The sequence below is a fragment of the Corvus cornix genome, chromosome 8 (genome assembly GCF_000738735.6).
Source record: "Corvus cornix cornix isolate S_Up_H32 chromosome 8, ASM73873v5, whole genome shotgun sequence".
In the NCBI taxonomy this organism is placed as follows: Eukaryota; Metazoa; Chordata; class Aves; order Passeriformes; family Corvidae; genus Corvus; species Corvus cornix.
This window is the reverse complement of record NC_046338.1, coordinates 761,899-781,632: the sequence shown is the minus strand read 5'-3', so window position 1 is coordinate 781,632 and position 19,734 is coordinate 761,899. Positions and strand designations below refer to the sequence as shown.

At 50.9% G+C, this 19,734-nt stretch overlaps 1 protein-coding gene across 1 annotated transcript; it reads right to left on the bottom strand.

Moving 5' to 3' along the window:
* Nucleotides 1-431: 431 nt before the first annotated feature.
* ZRANB2 (zinc finger RANBP2-type containing 2) lies at nucleotides 432-11,316 on the bottom strand. The gene is made up of 10 exons (XM_039556016.1): nucleotides 11,186-11,316; nucleotides 10,837-10,889; nucleotides 10,543-10,651; nucleotides 9,123-9,205; nucleotides 7,612-7,688; nucleotides 7,133-7,270; nucleotides 6,199-6,371; nucleotides 4,084-4,170; nucleotides 2,554-2,718; nucleotides 432-2,032 (listed from the first exon to the last, which is right to left on the bottom strand). Exons 1-10 carry the CDS (start codon nucleotides 11,239-11,241, stop codon nucleotides 1,969-1,971), a joined length of 1,005 nt encoding a protein of 334 aa, XP_039411950.1. The 5' UTR covers nucleotides 11,242-11,316; the 3' UTR covers nucleotides 432-1,968.
* Between the last annotated feature and the right edge of the window lie 8,418 nt (nucleotides 11,317-19,734).

Here is a 19,734-nt window from a genome sequence, read left to right as displayed (position 1 = left end):
GGGAACGGCCTCAGGCTGGGCTGGGGAGGGGCAGGGTGGACATCAGGAAAGGTTCTTCCCCCAGAGGGTGCTGGGCACTGCCCAGGCTCCCCAGGGAATGGGCACGGCCCCGAGGCTGCCAGAGCTCCAGGAGCGTTTGGACAGCGCTGCCAGGGATGCCCGGGGGGCGTTGGGGGGTCTGGGCAGGGCCAGGAGTTGGACTCAATGATCCCTGTGGGTCCCTTCCAGCCCAAGATATTCCTCGATTCTGTGAAAACAGCTTGAAGTTTTGTTAACGCTCATTTGCTGTTGAAATTAAAGTATTTTCAGTACTTAAAGAACTGCAACAGTGTGAACCCGTGGGATCCATGGGCCAGGTGAACTCACACACGGGATCAGGGTCAGTGCGGGTGACAGGGAAGTCTGAGTGTCCCCAAGACAAAGCACTCGAGCACAGTTGACTCACAGGTTTTATTTACACTTGTCTACAGCATCATTTTGCCTTACACGTTCTCTAAGCCAAATGAACCATCCTCCTCCTCTGCCTGTGGCCTATCAGTTGCTAACTTCAAAACCTCTCATCTGTTAAGTACAGCAACAATTGGAATACAAAGCACAAGAAAACCCAAGGCTAACAACAGAGCGTCTACTTGATCTGGTTTTACAGTTTAGTTGGACGTTGAAGTCAGAGGCACAGTTACAGACTAACCTGCTCTTGTGCAACCTACACACATTTAGCATGGAAATTAAAGAGAAAAGAAAGCATTAAAGAAACTGCATTTTTTCTGCAAAGAGATTTCTCAAAATACCTCTACACCAAAAACATTTCGATTCTAGACCAGTCCGTAAGACGTGGCTCAAAAAAAGAGAAGAAGAAAAAAACAGAGAAAAAAAAGCAGAGTGGAGTTTTTCAATTTTGCTCCATTTGTTTCTGTGCAGTTTATCGAAACAAGCAGCAAATCTGGCAGTTTTATTACTGAAATAAATGAAGGTATATTGCTCTTCGCTTGCTTAAAAAGAAGAATTTTCCTTACCATACTTACCTTGTGATGGCACTGAAGAAACTTAAACCTTTCTTAACCAAACGGAGCTCAAGAGAGACCAAGTTTTATACTCAAAAGGATTCCATAAAGCATTTTAAGCCATAAATTATGTTGAAGGGAAAAAGAATGATCGATGAAGAACACGTTGAAGATGCCAGAACTTTCTACACAGTTTATTCATTCTCATTTTTAAAGAAAAATAAAATTAAGATACCTTGAAAATTTTAGTCAGCCCCAAAGGAAATTTTACAGGCGGCCTGCAGAAGCTTCCCTTGATTCCAAGGAGCCAGTTCCATGCTCCTCCAGCTCAAGAGCAGATCCCAAATGATCCATTTGTAAGGAGGGATCCCAGAGTCTGGAAACCAGCACAGCCACAGCACTGTGCTGGCTGCAAACGTCCTCACTTGCCAGGAATGAAGGCTAATTCCCTCAGTGGAATCATGATGGACTGGGGGGTTTGAGCTGCTAGAGAGGCGTGTCCATCTGCACTGGTACTGCTACAGGGCAAAACGAAACCTGCTCAGCCCCAGGCCTCACTGCTGGCACCAGGTGAGCACAGCCCTGCCCCTGCTGTGGTCCCACGGGAGCTCCGTCCTGCTCTGGAAAACTCTCGGCTTCCTGCTCACACAAAGAGCTGTGCCGGGACATTCCCAACCTGCTCCTCCAGCTGAGGGAGCCAGGAATGGAGGAACTGATCTCAAAAAATAGTAACCCCCCCCCAACACCACAGAACTTCCCCCTGTGCCGGGGAGTTTATGGCTTAAAATGCTACTGCGTGTTTGGGTGATGGATGAACAAAGCTGCAGTTTGCCAGAAAGCCAGGACAGACATGCACCTCTACTAGCAGATTGAGCACTTCTGACCAAGTAAGACACCAACTTCTTAAAAATGTCTCATGCACTGACTGGAATTTTGGTGGGTTTTTGTAAATGTGAGCTTTTATACATTATTTCTTTTTAGAACTTGTACGGGAACCAGAATGGGAGGATCCGGAGGAAGATCTGCGGCGTCTGCAAGATACAAATGGAGAAAGCATGCACAGAAATGAGCTCAGATTCATCCTGGCATCCACTTTGAGCAGCATCCTACCATAGCTGGAAGCCAAGTATATCTCATGGGGGCCTTACAAGAATATACAAGTAACTTTAGGCCACTAATTTAATACTAAAGATCTAAGCTTAATACTGAGAGTAGAATACAATTTCTATTTCAATGCCATATTTACTTATGAAAATAATCCAATAATGAACGCATTAACACTGTCACACACTGAAAGAAGGGTGAGCCAGGTCTTTCTACGGAGCATGCTCCTACCAGGAGGAATTTCACTGGAGGGGGGGGGAATATTAAAAAAAAACCAATTACAGAGGGGTTAACAGGAAGTAAGAGTAGGGCAAGTGAGGAAACTACTTTTACTATGAGAACAACTGCTCAGATTCAATTGTTTCCCAGTGAATCTCAGTCCTTGGATAACTACAGTAAACCATCACACATTTCAATACAGCCATTCTTATTCTACATAAACCCAAACCTTTCGGGTGACCGTGATCTCGAGCGCCTTTTTTTGCGATCACCAGAGGAAGAGGATCTAGAGCGGCTCCGCTTCTTGCCTCTCTCGGGGGAAGATGAGGAGCGAGAGCTGGAGTAAGATCTTTTCCTTGGGGTGGAAGACCCCCTGTAGGACCTGGAGCTGGATCTTTATTGATTGAGAAATAAATCACATTTAATTCTGGGATCATGGAGAAGGCACAAAGACAGAACAAGCAGAGACAGTTTCAATCAACATTCACTACTCTGTTTACTCCAGGGGTGTGGAAAATGAACACGAGGGGCTTCCATACTTACTCTGCCAAGAACACTGCTACTGCCAAGGCAGCTTTCCTAAGGAATTTTGCTAAGTAGTGTTTCCTGATAATTGGACCAGCAATGGTTTGGAAAGCTCTTCCCAGCATTCACCAAAATGAGCCATTTTGGCAGAAAAGCACTGGGAGACTGCTGGCAAGTTCCCTCTGTAAGGACCTTCCTCAGCAGTTAAATTCACACATCAGAATAACTTGGAAACCAGAGATCTAAAGCTGATTTACCATGGTTCACTTTATCTTAAGTCATTTCACACTGATGTTCATCTGACCCAACAGTAACAAATCCAGCTGTTGTATTTATAGATCTCAAACTAAATTTGTGGAGAGAGTAAAACCTTCCTCAACCAAAATACTGCAAAAAGCCTCTTAGAATAGAGTCAGAATATTTAAAAACATCTCTTGGAATACACTGCCTCTCTGCTGGGGCCCAGGGACACCCCTCCTCTTCCCAAAAGCATGGATTCCATCCCATGCTGAACTCCACAGGATAATCCACAGCATGCCCCTGCCCCCAAAGGGTGGTGGCACCATTTGTGATCGTTCTTCCCAACCCAAGCTTCCTCATTTAGAGCTGGGGATTCTCTGCATGTGTGGAGAAGGGACAGCTCTTCATTCCATCACAGAGGGAACGTTCTGCCAGTGGAATGCCTGTGCAAGGACACCTCAAATGTGCTTTTGCTGCTGTGCCCTGCCCAGCTCAGCGATGCTCCACACAAATCACTCTGACTGCTCTCAGCCTCTCCCAGCGTTTGCTACCAACATTTCCCTATCGATCCCCCAGGTTTATACAGGAACGGCTGCACCGTCTCATGGAAGGGGCAGAGTTATCACTGAACACAAAAGCAGAAGTACAGTGGCATTCCTAATGTTCCTGCAGCTCGAGCAGCCCAAGTGGAAACAGGAAAAGCACCCAAATGCCTGCAGCAGGGCACCATGCACTCAAATCCTTCTTCCTCCACTGCAGCTCGGTGGCGTCCGCTCGTCCGGCTTAGGCCAGACTTAACCTCTTGCACCAAAACCTCTGCTCCTCAATGAACACATCTGTGGTGGCAACACCTGGTGCAGAGACCCAGCAACTCTGACTTCCAAGATAAAAAGCAGTTAATGTTTGTCTGAGCAGCACAGCTTTACGGTGGGATCAAAGCAGCTGGAGCCTCTGCCCCTCTGTCTGTGCAGGGACAGGGTGGTACCTCATTCACCTGGATTTGGACCCGCGAGATCGCGACTGTTCCCTGGAGCTGGAGCGGGATCTCGATCTGGAACTGGAAGAACTCCTGGAATGGGACCTGCAACAACATGGGAGATCTTTTTCCAGTGTCTGACTTTCATTTAGCAGAGTTACTGCTCCTGAGAGCAGCAGACACGAGGCAGCAACACAGTCTGAGTCCCTAAAATGCCAGTCCCCTCCTGTCCCCCAGCATCACCACAGCACATTTGAAACCAGACATTTTACACAGCAAGATCTTGCATTAAAAACATTATAAAGTCAGCTTTAGATTATGGTTCCTAAAATAAAGAACAACAATTAAACAGGATTGCAGTTACCTGGCAAAAAGAACTTCCTATCTATTCATTATTTCATGAAATCAATGCCTTAATTTGTGCCCTAACTGGAAACCCATCAGTTTCCTTGAAAGGCAGAGCACATGAGAGCATTGGGACTGGCCAGCTCAATTTTCCCCCCGCCAGTTTTCACAAGCACTTTGTAATTAGCTTCAAATTTTCATAAAGATTTTCCCCTGCATTAAAAATGAAGTGGTTCATTTGGGGCTAAAACACAGCCATATCCAGCACCACTTGTAACTGGCCAAAATTATTTCCCAGTTTTTCACTGATGGATTTTCTGTAAAGCACAAGCCACAAGAGAAATTTAACAATGGCAGCAGGCTCCAGCAACCACTGGAAACAAAAGCATTGCAAACAAATTCTAATAATATTTTCAGGAAAAACACCTTTTACTTGCTGTCAGCCTCTCAGTTTATACTGTTCCCATGACCTTCTCATTTTACTGGGCAGGACACAGCAGTGTGAACATTCCCTAGCTAGGAAACATATTTAAACCTTTTTACAACCCACAAAAACTATGGCAACTGATATTTCCAATTATCTGTAGCTAGAAACAAAAAGTTCAAGAGGAAGTTGAAATCTCAGTTAGGACAAGTTACTTTCTACTTCACTGTTAATGTTTGTGAGTTAATGACCAAAGTTATGGGCAGGGGAGGTTGTGGAGTGTCCTTGGAGCCTCCCAGCCAAGCACTGCACTCAAACTGCTCTGAGGGGTGGGAAGGAGGGGAGGCTGAGGAACAGAAGAGGCAGCAGGAGCAAGATCCAACAGTGATGGGGAGGAGCCAAGTCAGAGACTGGGGCTGACCCCTGGTTACCACGAGGGGCTGCAGAATTTGGGCAGGGAAGTTCTGAGAGCACAGAGGGGCAATGATGGAGCTGGGAAGATTAGAAGAAACTTGAACTTTATCTATAAGAATTTAATAAATGACCCTGGGAGCTTCTTCTGATAAATCAGGATCCTGCTTGCATGAGCTGTAAGGAAGCTCAAAAGCTCCAATATTAATGACATCACCCAATTTCAAAGCATTGACTGAATTGTTCATTTATTACTGAATTTAAACAGTAGTGAGAAAGCTTAAGTCTGCCCAGCTTATGTGTGGTCCCACATAAACCTTGCTATTAGAGAATTCCAGACTGCTTTGGGTTGGGAGGGACCTTAAAGCTCATCTTCACTGTTCCATGGGCAGGGACCTTCCACCATCCCGGGTTCTTCCAAGCCCCGTCCAACCCGGCCTTGGGCACTACCAGGGGTGGGGAGGTTCTGACATTGATGGGAATGTTCTGACAACACTGCCACTGCATTTAAAGCTTTGTCACTTGCCATTAACCCAAGTTCAAGTTTCTTGTCTTTATTCCCAGGATATTCCCATTGTGTCCTTCCCCTGAATCTGCCTGGGCTGCACCGTCACTGCCTCGTCTGCCTCCTCCTCCCGCTCCAGCAGTGCCCCCCTCTGTTCAACAACTGAACCACGCATGGCCAGCAAGCCTGAAAACCTGAAAACAAGTTACATTATTCAATTTATTCAAAGGATTTCATCAAACATCAACTAAAATCACTAAAACAAGCCCCAAGCCCCACGGAGCCTCCCTGCTGCGGCCCCGCGGTTCAGGCAGAGCATCACCACCTCTGTAAATGGAGAGTTATTCACATCAGTACACTACAACTGTAAGGCAGTCAAGACAAAGTAAATAAGGAAGTCAGATACTGACATTTTGCCTGGCGTTACCCTGGACCTGTACCCGTTTACCTGGACCTAGACCTTGAGCTCGAGTGAGAGGATGAGCGCGAGGACGAGCGCGAGTGGGAGGAGCGGGACTTGGAGCGGCTGCGCCTCGGCGGCTTCTTCTTCTTGTTGGTGTCCTCCTCCTCACTGGCATCCAGGTTGTACTTGGACAGGTCAGCATCATCTTCATCCTCATCCTGCGACAGGCACAACACAGCAAGCTCAGGCAATGCTTTTAGCTTCCCTTCAGTTTTGACTTATTCTAGCGTTTATCTCCTGCTCTTTTCCAACCTTTAAAAATTTAATGAGACCCCACAATTTTAAGGAGTAAAGAGGGACTGAAAATTGGTGTTTCAAACCAAAGTAATAAAAACCCTGCAACCCCCACCACCTGTTATTTATAAGCACACAGACACATTTTTACCACTTTAAATGAATGTTCACCCTTAGAATCTCTAACCAAAGCCCAACTCTGCAGAGACAGATATGCAAAGTTTAGTGACTGCTGTGTAAAACACAACCATCTGCACATGTCTCTGCAGGGCTGCTGTCCAAAGATGTGGAAAATCCAATAAGTGATGCTTATGTAGTTCAGAAAAGATGAAAACCCCCCTCTGAGTACTTTTTTAATTTTATAAAAAGTAGATCTGATGTGGTTTTAAAAGCCTAAGAAGAAAACTCAAGAGCACTCGCTATACGTGGTAACCACACATGCACGTTCCAAATAAAGATCTGGGGAGTTTTGGGCTCTGATCTCAGACAGGCTTCCAATCTACAATTTAAGAAGCTGTGCATTTCTGAGTGCAGGTATTTAGAACAAAGCAGAGCTTGTGCACATTTCTTGCAGCAGCTGTGGGCACCGTTGTCCCCAGTGAAAACACAGAGCAGCCCTTCCCCTGCTCCTGAGCAGCGCTGACATCACGATTAAAAACTGGTTCAAAACAACAAACCATCCTACCTCATCCAACTTATACTTGGAGAGATCTTCATCCTCATCCTCCTCATCCTCCCCCTCAGATTCCTTATCTTCCACTTCCTTCAGGATAGAGGCGGGACCCACCGGCTTCCCGCGGTACTTTTTCTTTTTGCGCCCAAACTGAGGAATTTTGTGCCAGGATTAGAACAGGATTTAATCAAAAACAATCACCAACTGCACTTTTTGATAACACTTCTATGAGAAAAGAAATGATCCATCAATTTAAAATAAGATCTTGCTCCAAGGGAAAGGGGAGCATCATGGAACATCGATTAGCAACAAACACACTTTCAAAGAGATACTTGTCTTGGGGACAATGAGACTCCAATTGTCTCTTGGGGACAGTGAGACTCCACAGAGAAGATGAATGGGAATCTGAGCGTTTCTTATTTCAATTTTATGGGATACCCTTATAAAACACAACAAGAGTCTCTCCAGAGTAATCCCTGCCCCTCCCTTACCTCATCATACTCCCCGTCAGACTCTTCCCGCTCTATGTATTCCACGTTCTCCCGTTCATTGAATCCTCCTCCGTAGCCTTGAAAAAGGGGCAAAACAACACAATCCCTTGAGCTGCACCAAACTCGGCTGCTTTGAGCACATAAACTTCTACAGGGGCTCTGGAAACCCTCACAGAACCATAAATGTGCCATAAGGACGTAACAGGATCCCAAGAGGAACATGAATTGCTCCCACACACGTTGATTAAATGCGGCTCCTCAGAAATCCAATTAAAAAAACGGATTAGGACCCACCGACAGCACAGCAGCAGGAATGTTTAAAGGAAGGGAAGAAGAGTAAGAAGTGTTTCAGGATTACAGCTGTGCCAAGAAGCAGCTTCCCAAGGGGCTCCCAAGGCTGCCCTGGGGTGGGTGCACACAGGGATGCCTCCAGGGGCTGGGATGGAGGGCACCACCCTCAAACCCCGAACTCCCAGCTCAGAGCAGCCAGGAGGGAAAGCAGGGAGGCAACACGAGGTGGGGTGTACACACAGATGTGTATACACACACAGATCTGTGTATAGATGTGGCTGCACTGAGCTGTACAGCTGCCAGTTCCCGCCTCCAGAATCCTCCTGCTCCTTCTCACAACAGCAGCGGAGAACTTCAAGGGCTCATTTCCAATCCAGCTGACTTGGTAACTCACTGCAGGAGTGTGCAATGTGCACGTGGCTGTAAATGCCCTCTGCAGGCCAGCAGGACTCAAATAATTAATGAAATACTAAATATTGGACAGCCACAGACTGGTCTGGGTTGGGAGGGACCTCAAAGCTCACCCTGTTCCACCCCCTGCCATGGGCAGGGACACTTTCACTAAAAGTATTTATCAACTTCATTATTAAACACTTCAATAAATTATTTAAGTAATAAATATATGAACATATTACTTGCACTTATAACAATTATATGAAATACAATTATATTCTGTAATATTCTTTACTATTTTCACAATATTCAATATTGAAATACTGTTTCCTTTCAAATAATAAGCTCTGTGCTCTTCTCCAGGCTTCTTTTTTCCTGTGCCTTTGTGTTCCACTCCTGCAGTAAACTCCCTGCCTGATCCCAGGTGCAAAGGGAAGAGTGCAGGAGCTGTAAGGAGATCCTGCTCCAGTTACCTCTGGGCTCATGTTCACGCAGGAGAACTGAGCCCCAGCCCTCCTGAGTAGATAACAGCCTTATCTCCACAGCCTTCTGCACACAGACACCCCACAGGAGGCCTCTGGAGATTAATAAAACATTGCTTCCAAAAGTCCTGACATGAAAATCCGACACAGGGGCAGCTTAGGCTGAATGTTCCCCGATTTCCCACATGGAGCCACCTTTTCCCACAGCACCAAAACTCACTGAGGCCAAGACCCCGCCGCTTGTATGAGCTGTGCCAGTTCTGCTGGGAACACACAGCGTGTCCACTCTGGTTCCCAAAGCCCTTCCTGACAGCAGTGCCAGCAGCTGAAGCAGCCCCATCTCACCTGTCCTCTCCTCCAGCTTGGCGTACTTGGGGGTGTTGCACATGTTACACTCCGACCTCCGTGCCCAGTTCACGTTGCCACAGCTGCAGAAAGGGGGCAGAAAGAGCAGAGACATGGGAAACATTAACCTTCAGTCTGGGGATAAAAGGGTGATGAGACAGCCCTCTGGAAGGTGACAGGACTGGACAAATCCAGGGCAAGAAGTCAATCAATGGGCAGGCTGGCAGGAGCAGGGACAGGAGCACAGCCACACAGAAAGGGTTCATGTTCCTCATTGTGTCTGAGTGTGGCATCCACACTTCAGAGCAGCAAACAAAAATGCTGCCATGGGAATAATGCTCATGGAATCACAGGATGGTCTGGGTTGGAAAAGCCCTCAGACCATCAAGTCCAACCATTCCCAGCACTGCCAAGGCCACCACTGCTCCATGTCCCCAGGTGCCACCTCCACAGGGCTTTGAAATCCCCCCAGGGATGGGCACTCACCCTTGCCCTGGGCAGCTGTGCCAGGGCTGGACAGCCTTTCCAGAAGGAATTTCCCCAATATCCACCCTGAACCAGCCTGAGGCCGTTCCCTCTCCTCCTGTCCCTGTTCCCTGCCAGCAGAGCCCGACCCCCCCGGCTGCCCCCTCCTGTCAGGGACTTGTGCAGAGCCACAAGGTCCCCCCTGAGCCTCCTTTGCTCCAGCCTGAGCCCCTTCCCAGCTCCCTCAGCCTCTCCTGGGGCTCCAGCCCTTCCCCAGACTCACTCCATGGTCACACCCCACTGCACAGTGACAGTCACCTGCTTCCATTTCTCTCTCACAGTACCCAGAAGGCACCTTCAAATAACCACAGCATTTGATTCCAGCTGTCATTTTCCAATTTCTAAATTTTCTCAGCTGATAGCCTGGAGAAGCACACATGTGTCTGTGTGCTCTTCTGCTCATTAAATATTCATGGCATTCCATGGAATTCCAGAATGGTTTGGGTTAGGAGGGACCTTTAAGCTCATCCTGTTCCAGCCCCTGCCATGGCAGGGACACCTCCCACTGTCCCAGGCTGCTCCCAGCCCCAATGTCCAGCCTGGCCTGGGGCACTGCCAGGGATCCAGGGGCAGCCCCAGCTGCTCTGGGCACCCTGTGCCAGGGCCTGCCCACCCTCCCAGGGAAGGCAGAACCTCCCAGCTCCATGTGGGTAGTAGTACCATGGCCACATTCCCTCCAAACCTGGGAAGTGTCTCAGCTTACCAAAGACAAACTTGGCCTTTTTCTTGGGCCCTGCTGCCATTTCAACCTTCCTGCTGCTCTGTTAATTAAGTGCTGTGCAGCAAACGAGGGCTGACCCCAGAGCACACCCCAGGGCTGTGGCCCTGAGCCCTCCTGTGCCAGCCACACAGCGAATTCCCAGAGAAAAGCAGGAGGTGTGTGTTTGGAGCCTACGTTTTGCACTGCCAGTCGTTGGCGCTGAACAGCCCCCGGCTCTTCTCCGCCAGCGTCTTCCCGATCTCCGTCCCCCCCGCCTTCATCATCTTGGCCTCCGTTGTCTTCTCTGCAGGGACGAGACACAAGAGCTCCTGATACAGCAGCCTCGCGATTTATGAGAAGTATTTAGGGTTTTTCTAAACAATAATAGGCGGACTTCTCGAACAGCCTCGGGCTCAATAGGAATTTTTAGTACAGTTTTACGGGGCAGAAAGAGACGCGGGGAAAAGGTCTGTGCTGGCGGCCACTCACCTCTGCCACATCTGTTACAGCTCGTCCTCCTGGCGAAGTTCACGTTCCCACACCTGGGCACGGAGCAGAGCACGAGGGACGGGATTAACCAGGGCTGGAAACCGCCCAGCGCGGGGCTCCGGCGCTCCGCCTTCAACCCGACTTTGTCCCAAGCCAAAAGCCAGCTCCCTGAGGCCGTGCCGGGCCCGCGGTGTCCCTGCCCCTGTCCCGTTCCCATTCCCGCTCGGTCGGTCCCGCTCCCGTTCCGGCTCCCGTTCCCTGACTCGCTCCCGTTCCCGTTCCCGGTAAGTTCTGTCCCTGCCCCGCTCCCGTTGCGTGCCCCGGCCCCGCTCCCGGCCGTGCCCCTCACTTCTTGTCGGGGCAGATCCAGTCCCCGTCGCTCACGCGGAAGTTCTTGGTCGCCATCTCGGGCCGAGCCGGGCCGGGCCGAGCGCCGCCGCCACACGCAGGACCCCGGCCCTGCGCCGCGCGGGCTGCCCGCCGCGCGCCTGCGCCCTGCCCCGCCGGCACGCATTTCCGCTCAGGCAGCGCCGCGGACGCCTCAGCCGCGGCTACAGGAGGAGGGACGGGGGCGCGAGCGCCCCCTGGCGGAGTGAGGGGCCGTGAGGGGGAGGCGGGGGCGGGAGAGAGACCCGGGAAAGGGAACGGGACGGGAGATGGGGAGAGTGGGATGGACGGGAGATGGGGAGAGTGGGATGGATGGGAGATGGGGAGAGTGGGATGGACGGGAGATGGGCAGGGTGGGATGGACGGGAGATGGGGAGAGTGGGATGGACGGGAGATGGGCAGGGTGGGATGGACGGGAGATGGGGAGAGTGGGATGGACGGGAGATGGGGAGAGTGGGATGGACGGGAGATGGGGACAGTGGGATGGACGGGAGATGGGGAGAGTGGGATGGACGGGAGATGGGGACAGTGGGATGGACGGGAGATGGGGAGAGTGGGATGGACGGGAGATGGGGACAGTGGGATGGATGGGAGATGGGCAGGGTGCGACACTGGGCAGGCCCTGGCACAGGGTGCCCAGAGCAGCTGGGGCTGCCCCTGGATCCCTGGCAGTGCCCAAGGCCAGGCTGGACATTGGGGCTGGGAGCAGCCTGGGACAGTGGGAGGTGTCCCTGCCATGGCAGGGCTGGCACTGGGTGGGATTTAGTGTCCCTTCCCACCCAACCCATTCTGTGATTCTGTGTCTGCCCCTGTCTCACCCCAAATCCCCCCAGCCAGCCCTGCCCAGCCCCTCACAGGAAGCTCTCTGGTGACTCCCTGCGCAGCTTCCCCAGGAAAGCAAACCCGGAACGCCCCAGCTGCTGATGGATCACGAAAAATCATCACGCAAACCCTCACCACAGATGGGAAAACACACGAGGTTGGGGCTGGTTTTCCTTCTGATGGTCCCAGTGAAATCCTGATGGGAACAGAGAGTGCTCCAGATACCACAGAATCACCCAGCCATGGAATGTCCTGAGCTGGAAGGGACTCACAGGGATCACTGATCCTGCCCTGCCCAGACACCCCAAATCCCACCCTGGGCATCCCTGGCAGCGCTGTCCAAATGCTCCTGGAGCTCTGGCAGCCTCGAGGCCGTGCCCATTCCCTGGGGAGCCTGGGCAGTGCCCAGCACCCTCTGGGGGAGAACCTTTCCCAGTATCCGAGGGACACGTCAGGATAACAATCAATGTTGGAGTGTTCCAGTCAATCCTTATTAAAATAAATATTCTTAATTTGGATGAATGACCCATGCCGTGGCTTGTGGGCTGGCTTGTGACAGCACTGGGACATTGTCCCCTCTTCCCTGTGTGTTCCCAGGGTGCCATGGCCATGCCCATCCACAGCGCTCTCCTGGCAGCTCCTTCCAAACCACCTCTGATTCCCCCTTCCCTGCTTTCTTTTTTGGACTGGGAATGACGTGCCAAGATCTGCAGTGCTTAGGTGGCTCAGCATTCCTGAATCACGTCCGTGCAACGTGTTTATTTATAGCAAATGTTACCCTCCTGGCAGCTTTTATTCCCTCTCTCCTTCTTGTAGCCACATCCTGTGGAAAAATCACCTGGAATCTGGTTCTGGAGCTGGTTTTTATCGCTCCCCTCTCTGGGTGATGAGGAAGATGACAGTGCTGTTGCTGTTTATTTACAGAAGTGCAAAGCAGTGCCTGGACACCTGCTCTGCTCAGGGGGCTGTGCAAATTCCCACCTGGGGAATGTCCCTGATAATCAGGAAGGACAAACCTGTGTTTTCCTGCTGCCAGGGAAGGGCTGGGCTGGAATTTGGAACGAGGCAGTGAAAGGCTCCTGGAAGGATCCGCTGCTGCCGTGTCCTGGTTCAGTCAGGACAGCAGGTGGCACTTGAGGAACGCGTGTTTTCCACGGGAAAAGACACCTGCTTTTCCATGGAATGTTTAAAGTATCAGCGTATTGATGGGTCCGATAAGGAATACCATCAGTGCCGCCGTGTGTGGCTGGCCCTGGGACACGAGCACCCATGGTCCTTGGGCCGCACCCGGCACAGGACACGGAGCTGTGGGATGCAGCAGGAGCAGCGGGATATTCCCAGTATTCCCTGCCTTCTCCTGGCCAACGGGCAGCCCCCAGCTGCTCCCGAGGGTTCCAGGGAGGGAACAGTCCCAGGCCTTGGGAGCTGATTCATTCCCGGGTGCCTTTAGGGAAAAGCCTTTCACAGAAGTGGGAATATCCATCGGAACGTGTAATGTCGGGGAGACAAAACCATCGGGGCCCAGGGAGTGAATTAGTGAGTGATGGAAGGGATTCTCCTGCTGTGATGTCCTTCTCCGTATCAAAAACGATCGGCTCAGCTGGAATGTTGGAAGGAAAGCTGTGTGCTAAACTCTGCTCATTTCATATTTGGGAAATTTAATGGAATCCCAGACTGGTTTGGGTTGGGAAAGAGCTTAAATCCCATCCGGTGCCACCCCTGCCATGGCAGGGACACCTCCCACTGTCCCAGGCTGCTCCAAGCCCCAATGTCCAGCCTGGCCTTGGGCACTGCCAGGGATCCAGGGGCAGCCACAGCTGCTCTGATTAAAAGCTGAAAAGCCAACTGGGAACTGAAAAATAGCCCCAAACCTTTAATTTATGACTAAAGCAATGCCCAGGTGGACAAGGGGGGACCTGGAGCGCCCAGACACAATCCAGTGTCAGTTCCATGACTATCCAGGATATTCCCTTTACCGACTGAACAGCTTTGCTCACGGATTTCTCTTGTGTTGCTCCTGTTTCCCCGTGTTCCTCCCACAAAGCTCCATTTAAATATCTCTCCCCGTATCCCAATAGCTTGTGAACACTTTTATTGGATTCCTGTTTCTATCACAGCACATTTGGCCTTCAGATGAGGGCGAGGAATTGATAATAACCCGCTAAATGAGAAATACATCAGCCATCATTTTACTGTAATGAAAGCGAGCAGTTGAGAATGAATCAATGTGCAGAAAACTGTTTAATTGGCCCGGCTCTAGACAGCCAATTCCTACCAACGAGCCCTGAAAATCAGTTTCCTGAAGAAAAACTAAATGGTACAAAGGCCAGGAAGATCAAAGACAGGTAATTAAGGAAGGCTGCGGTGCTTGCAGCCCTTCCCTGCCCTTCCCCGGGTGCTGTGTTTGTGCCACGCTCTTTCCTCAGCAGCTCAGGGCTCCCAGGTTTTTAAGCGTCACTTTAAAGCACTTAATACATTGTTGATGCTTTCCAAGACACAGTAATAATAATAATTTCAGCTCTGGGAGTTAAAGGAGTGCAGTGCTTCCAGCAGGGAGATCTGGCTGCTGTGGACCCTGACTCGAGCTGCTGTGATTGCACTGAGTGGCACGGGGGGCTCGGCTGTTCCTGCTCCTTGGACAGCCAGGAATGGTGGGATGGGGAGTGCCTGTGCTGGGAAGTGCAGGTGCCATAAACCCCCTGAGACACTCCCAGGTGGGGGGTCTGTGTGGAATCCAAGCAGTGCTGGCTGGAAGGTTGTAGGATGCCCATGGACAGTTGGTCATCCATGGTCTGTTCAGTGCCACGTTTGGTTGTAGAGCTTTTCAAGCAAGTGATGAGGTTTAGATTTAGGTGAGACATTGGGAAGGAATTGTTCCCTGGGAGGGTGGGCAGGCCCTGGCACAGGGTGCCCAGAGCAGCTGGGGCTGCCCCTGGATCCCTGGCAGTGCCCAAGGCCAGGCTGGACATTGGGGCTGGGAGCAGCCTGGGACAGTGGGAGGTGTCCCTGCCGTGGCAGGGGTGGCACTGGGTGGGCTTTAAAGGCCTTCCCAACCCCATCCATCCTGGATCCCATGATGATTCCATGGCACTCAAGCTGTCGTGCTTTTGGGATGATTTCCTTCAACGTGTGACCCATGCAGAAGTCAGATCCTGTGTGTCATTTGGTGATTTAATAATTAAAGAATGATTCAAGCCTGCTGAGCTCGTGTTAAATCACAACAGAAACGTTTGAAATAATATTCAAATGTGTTTTAGTTAGAGTTGGCAAATGTCCACTAAATCATTTAAAGCCGGGGCTGGAAAGGCCTTGGGACGGGTTTAGGCTCTGCCTGGGGTCAGGGTGAGCTCAGGCACAGCCATGACAGGCGCTGGTCTAAGCCAGAACAGACTCCAGGGAGCCCTGGTTCAGTGGGGCTGCTTTCCTCTGACACAGGTCACACACGTGTCACACACGTGTCACACAGCCCAGGACCTGGGCATTTCCCAGGGGGAAGGGGCTCACACGTGGCCATTTCCCTCCTCCCGCTGGAGGTGCTGACAGGAGTGAAGGGAGAATCCCTTCGGATATACGAGTTTTCATTTTCCATCAACCTTCTATTTTTTTGCTCCTAAACGAGTTATTTTCTGCTCTGCCAATATTCTCTATTTTCCCGTGTCATTAGGGAGGCAGGAATGGGGAATGCTTTGCCTAAGCAGTGTGTGAAACCCCCTCAGCTTCCAAAGGAGGAGCCTTGCTGCCTTGCCCACGTGCTCTGCTCTGAGCCTCCCCAGCCCCTGTGAGCCCTGATCCCAGAAAAATGCGGAATTTCAGCAGTCAGTCGGGCAGGGATGGTGGGAATGGATCACATCTCCTCATTAAATCTTTACTCCCAAACAATAGCAGCACGTTCTCCCCCGACTCCATGGCTGACAGAGCCTCTCCTGCAGTCTCAGTTTGATGGAGATGTGGGATTTTCTCCAGCAAATCCCTCCTGTCAGGCAGCTGCCTCCGTGCTGGGGCTTGGCTCAGGGATCAATCAGCCTCAAGATGCACTTCACTCCTTTGACAGGGACATCCAAGAGTGTGCTTGCCCTCAATTCTCCTGGCACTGGCAGCTCGGGTTAGGGGTCTCTTTTGGAGCCACAGGAGGTCAGGTTTAGGTTTTTAAACTAAGTCTTCAAAGCCGGTGGGAAATGAAGTCAAGTTTTCCTCGTTGTTCAGCAGAAGTCACCGAGCTGTGAGGCCTCTCCCGAGCCACGCCAGTCTGTGATTCTGTGCTTATCCAAGAAACTGCTCTGTGGTTGCTCACTGCTGTTTTCCTTTCACTTTTCCTTCTGTTCCCGTCCTCTGGGATGTCTTTGGGGAAAGGACTGCAGGATTCCCCTCCGGAATCAGAGGAGTCTGTCAGACAAGAGAAAAACCACAAAATCTTGTCATTTGTTCCATGGTGCAGATCATTCTGTGAGGACAGCAAAACCTCCTCCTCCGGTATTGCAGTGCCTCTGGAAAACACAAAAGGCATTTCCATCCCTCCAGCCTGGCAGTCCAGGTGGGCAGGGCGTGGTTCCAGGCATGGGATGTGTGGCACGTTGGGGAATGGCGCTGGCAGGGCTCTGTGCTGCCGTGGCGCTGCAGGAATGGCACTCCCAGCAGGAAAAGCAGGAACCTGGTGTCCTCTAAACCTGCTCCTTGGAGGGAGGGGATGTGCTCCAGAAAAACAGACATCAGTAAGCCAATATTTATAAATTTTGAAGGTGTGTTTGAACCCCAGAGGGGAGAGGCAGGATAAATAATGCCCCCATTGACAGCATTAATTACTGTGCTTCAAAGGACCTGATTCTGAACACAAATTTCTTGGAGCAAAAGCATTTAATGGGCAAGTGTAGGAGTAAAGGTGAGGCAGGTAAAAGGAAGATCTAATATATATATATTTAAAAGCCAGGTTGGAAAAGGTTCCTCATTTAAGGAGCGGTTGTCATGGAAAACAAGATGTGATTAACCTTTGCTGTGCTCCTGCCCTGCTCTCCTCACAGTCACCAACGAGGAATTCCTGGAATTCCTGGCTCATCCTCTCCAGGAATGTCCATCCCCGTGGCATCTGAGCATCTCCTGCTGCCAGTGTGCCCCTCCCTGGAGGCTCCAGCTCTTCCTGGGGAGGTTTCTTTGCTTCCTCAGCTTTGGCTTTCCACACTTCCGCCCGTGGCAGAACCAGCAGCGCTTCCTGCAAGGCTTTGCAGACCAAGTTACTCCTGCAAATTTCAAGTTTACTCCTTGAAATTTGGTGTGAAATTCACCAAAGTGTAACTTGGGCACAGAAATAATTAACCCTTTCACAGCAGTTGGTTTGAACCACAATTTTCTACTTTGTTCTTGTAAATGAAATGTATTTGCCAAAGTATCTCTTCCTCTGGCAATCTGCCTCCATAAACAAGTGCTGCAGTCTGTTCACACGGCTCCCAATCCATGGGAATGTGCCAGTTGTACATTTAAAGGGTAAGGAACAATTCCAAAAGAAACTGTACTGACAAGTTTTTGCACTAATTTTAACTCAAATATTATTACTCCGAGCCATGTTCTTGTTGAAGGCATTGAATTACACCAAACTCTGAGGGCAGAGTTTGGCTCCTCTGGGTGCTGAAGTGGCTCCTTACAGCTGGAGTTCACTGCTGCTCTCTGCTTTTGCGTCTCACTGGCAGGAAATGTTTGGCTTCTTCTCCAAATTGTGTTTTAACAAACTGAAACAACAACCAACCAACCAAAGAGGAAGAGTCTGGCCTAAGGAGCTGAGCAACCCCAAGGAGGGAAGAGCCCAGAGGGTCCTCCATGGTTTGCTGGGTCATTCCTAGACGTGCATCCCTGTGACCTGAGCCTCTGGATGTCCAAGGAGAAGCCCGAGTGTTCCTCGGCTCCTGGAGAATTTGGGAATCCCACTCAAGGCTGTTTACAAGCCACAATGCAAAAGTGATTTCATGTCCTGGATTTCCCAGGCAATTCTGGTGTGGCTTTGCACACTGCAGTGAAATCAGCCTGTGTTCCTGCAGGGCCCCCAGTTACAGTGACACCAACACCCAGAGTCATTTTCAGTGCCCTCTTTACAGAGAAAGGAATGGCCACCGAGGAGCAGAATCCTCTCTTCCACCTCTTTTTTCCTTTAGTGCAGAAGAAAACTCCTGGTAAACTTTGTTTGTCCTCATTCTCAAAAGAACGAGGAGTTCAAAATGCAGTTTCATTTCACATCACGCTCGAGCCAACGTGTGACTCCCAGCCAAGGCAAGGTCAGTGGATCAGAGCCAGAACCCACCCCAGGGAGGTGCTGGGTCTCCAGCTCAGGGGGTTTTGGGGGGTGACAGCTCAGCACCTCTTCAGGACAGAACTTCCCCCAAAACCTTTCTGAGGTGCATCAATCACGCTTTTCCCTGAGGCTGGATCAGGGAGTCCAGCCCAGACCCGTGGCTGGCGAGGGGACGATGCTGGCACTGTGTGGGGCAGAGGGGGGAGCAGGGCGATCCTGGGCGCTCTCCAGGTGCAGCAGTTCTGTCTCCAGTGTGGGATCAGGTCACCACGGCTTTGTCTGACCCCACGCACATCCCACAGCAGAGTCCAGGCCATCCCCTCCCCGCAGAGCCCCAGCAGCCCCCAGGGTCCCTCCCCAGCCCGGGCAGGGGGTGATTCTGGTTCCTCCGGGTGCTGCAGCTCCGCTTGCGCTACCAGCAGGGATTGGGAGCGCGATGCGCGCTCCACGTTGCCATGGTTATGGCAGAGCCGCTCTCAGAGCCTCCCTGAGGATCGAGACAGATCCAAGGGACACTGAAAGCAATCCCCAGGGACACGGGGCTTTCAGATGTTCCTCCTGCTGTCAGCGGCAGTGCAGGTGGCAGAGGAGGGAAGTGCCATCGCCGGGCTTCTGAGGAACAGAAAATCCACTGACAGCTAGGCACTTTTCCATTTAAATTACCTCCCAGGAGGTACCAGCTCAACACTTCAGGCTCCTTTCTACAAGCAGGTGCACTGTTCCCCATCAAAGCTGAAGGTGCCCATGGATCAGGGAACCACAGAACGGTTTGGGATGGAAGGGACCTTAAAGCTCATCCCGTTCCATGGCAGGGACATGGGCAGGGACACCTTCCATAGCCCAGGTTGCTCCCAGCCCCATCCAGCCTGGCCTCTGTGTTCTCTTCTCTCCCCTCTTTCCTCTCCCACGTGTTCACACCCTCCTCTGTCCCTGCTGAAGCACAGTCAAAGAAGCCATCCCCAGAATCCCCATTTCCACAGACCTGGGAGCAATCCCTCTGTGCCAGGCTCTGGAGTGGCTCCCTCGGGTGCATCCACACTTCCCACCTCCCTCTCCCTCTGGGGCTACCCAGCCAGGTAATTGCTGGTGCCAGGTAATGGAGAGTGACAATTCCATCTTTCAGCCGTTTATCAGCCAGGCTGTGCACATCAGGTGTCACAGGGACATGACAACTCTTGTCAGTGAAACAACAGAGCCCTGTGACAGCCTCTCAATTGAATCCCTCACCCAGCACTCCCGGCATTAACACTGCCTTAAAACAACTCCATTATTCAAAAAAGGAAAAAAAACCCAATGAGATGCTGACAAAATATATAACTTTTTTTGAGTCCTAAAAATCCACCTGATTTTGCTTCTTCAGTGCCTTCAGAACAAGCTGTCTGGGTTCATTAAGCGCTGCTTTATTTGTTGTCAGT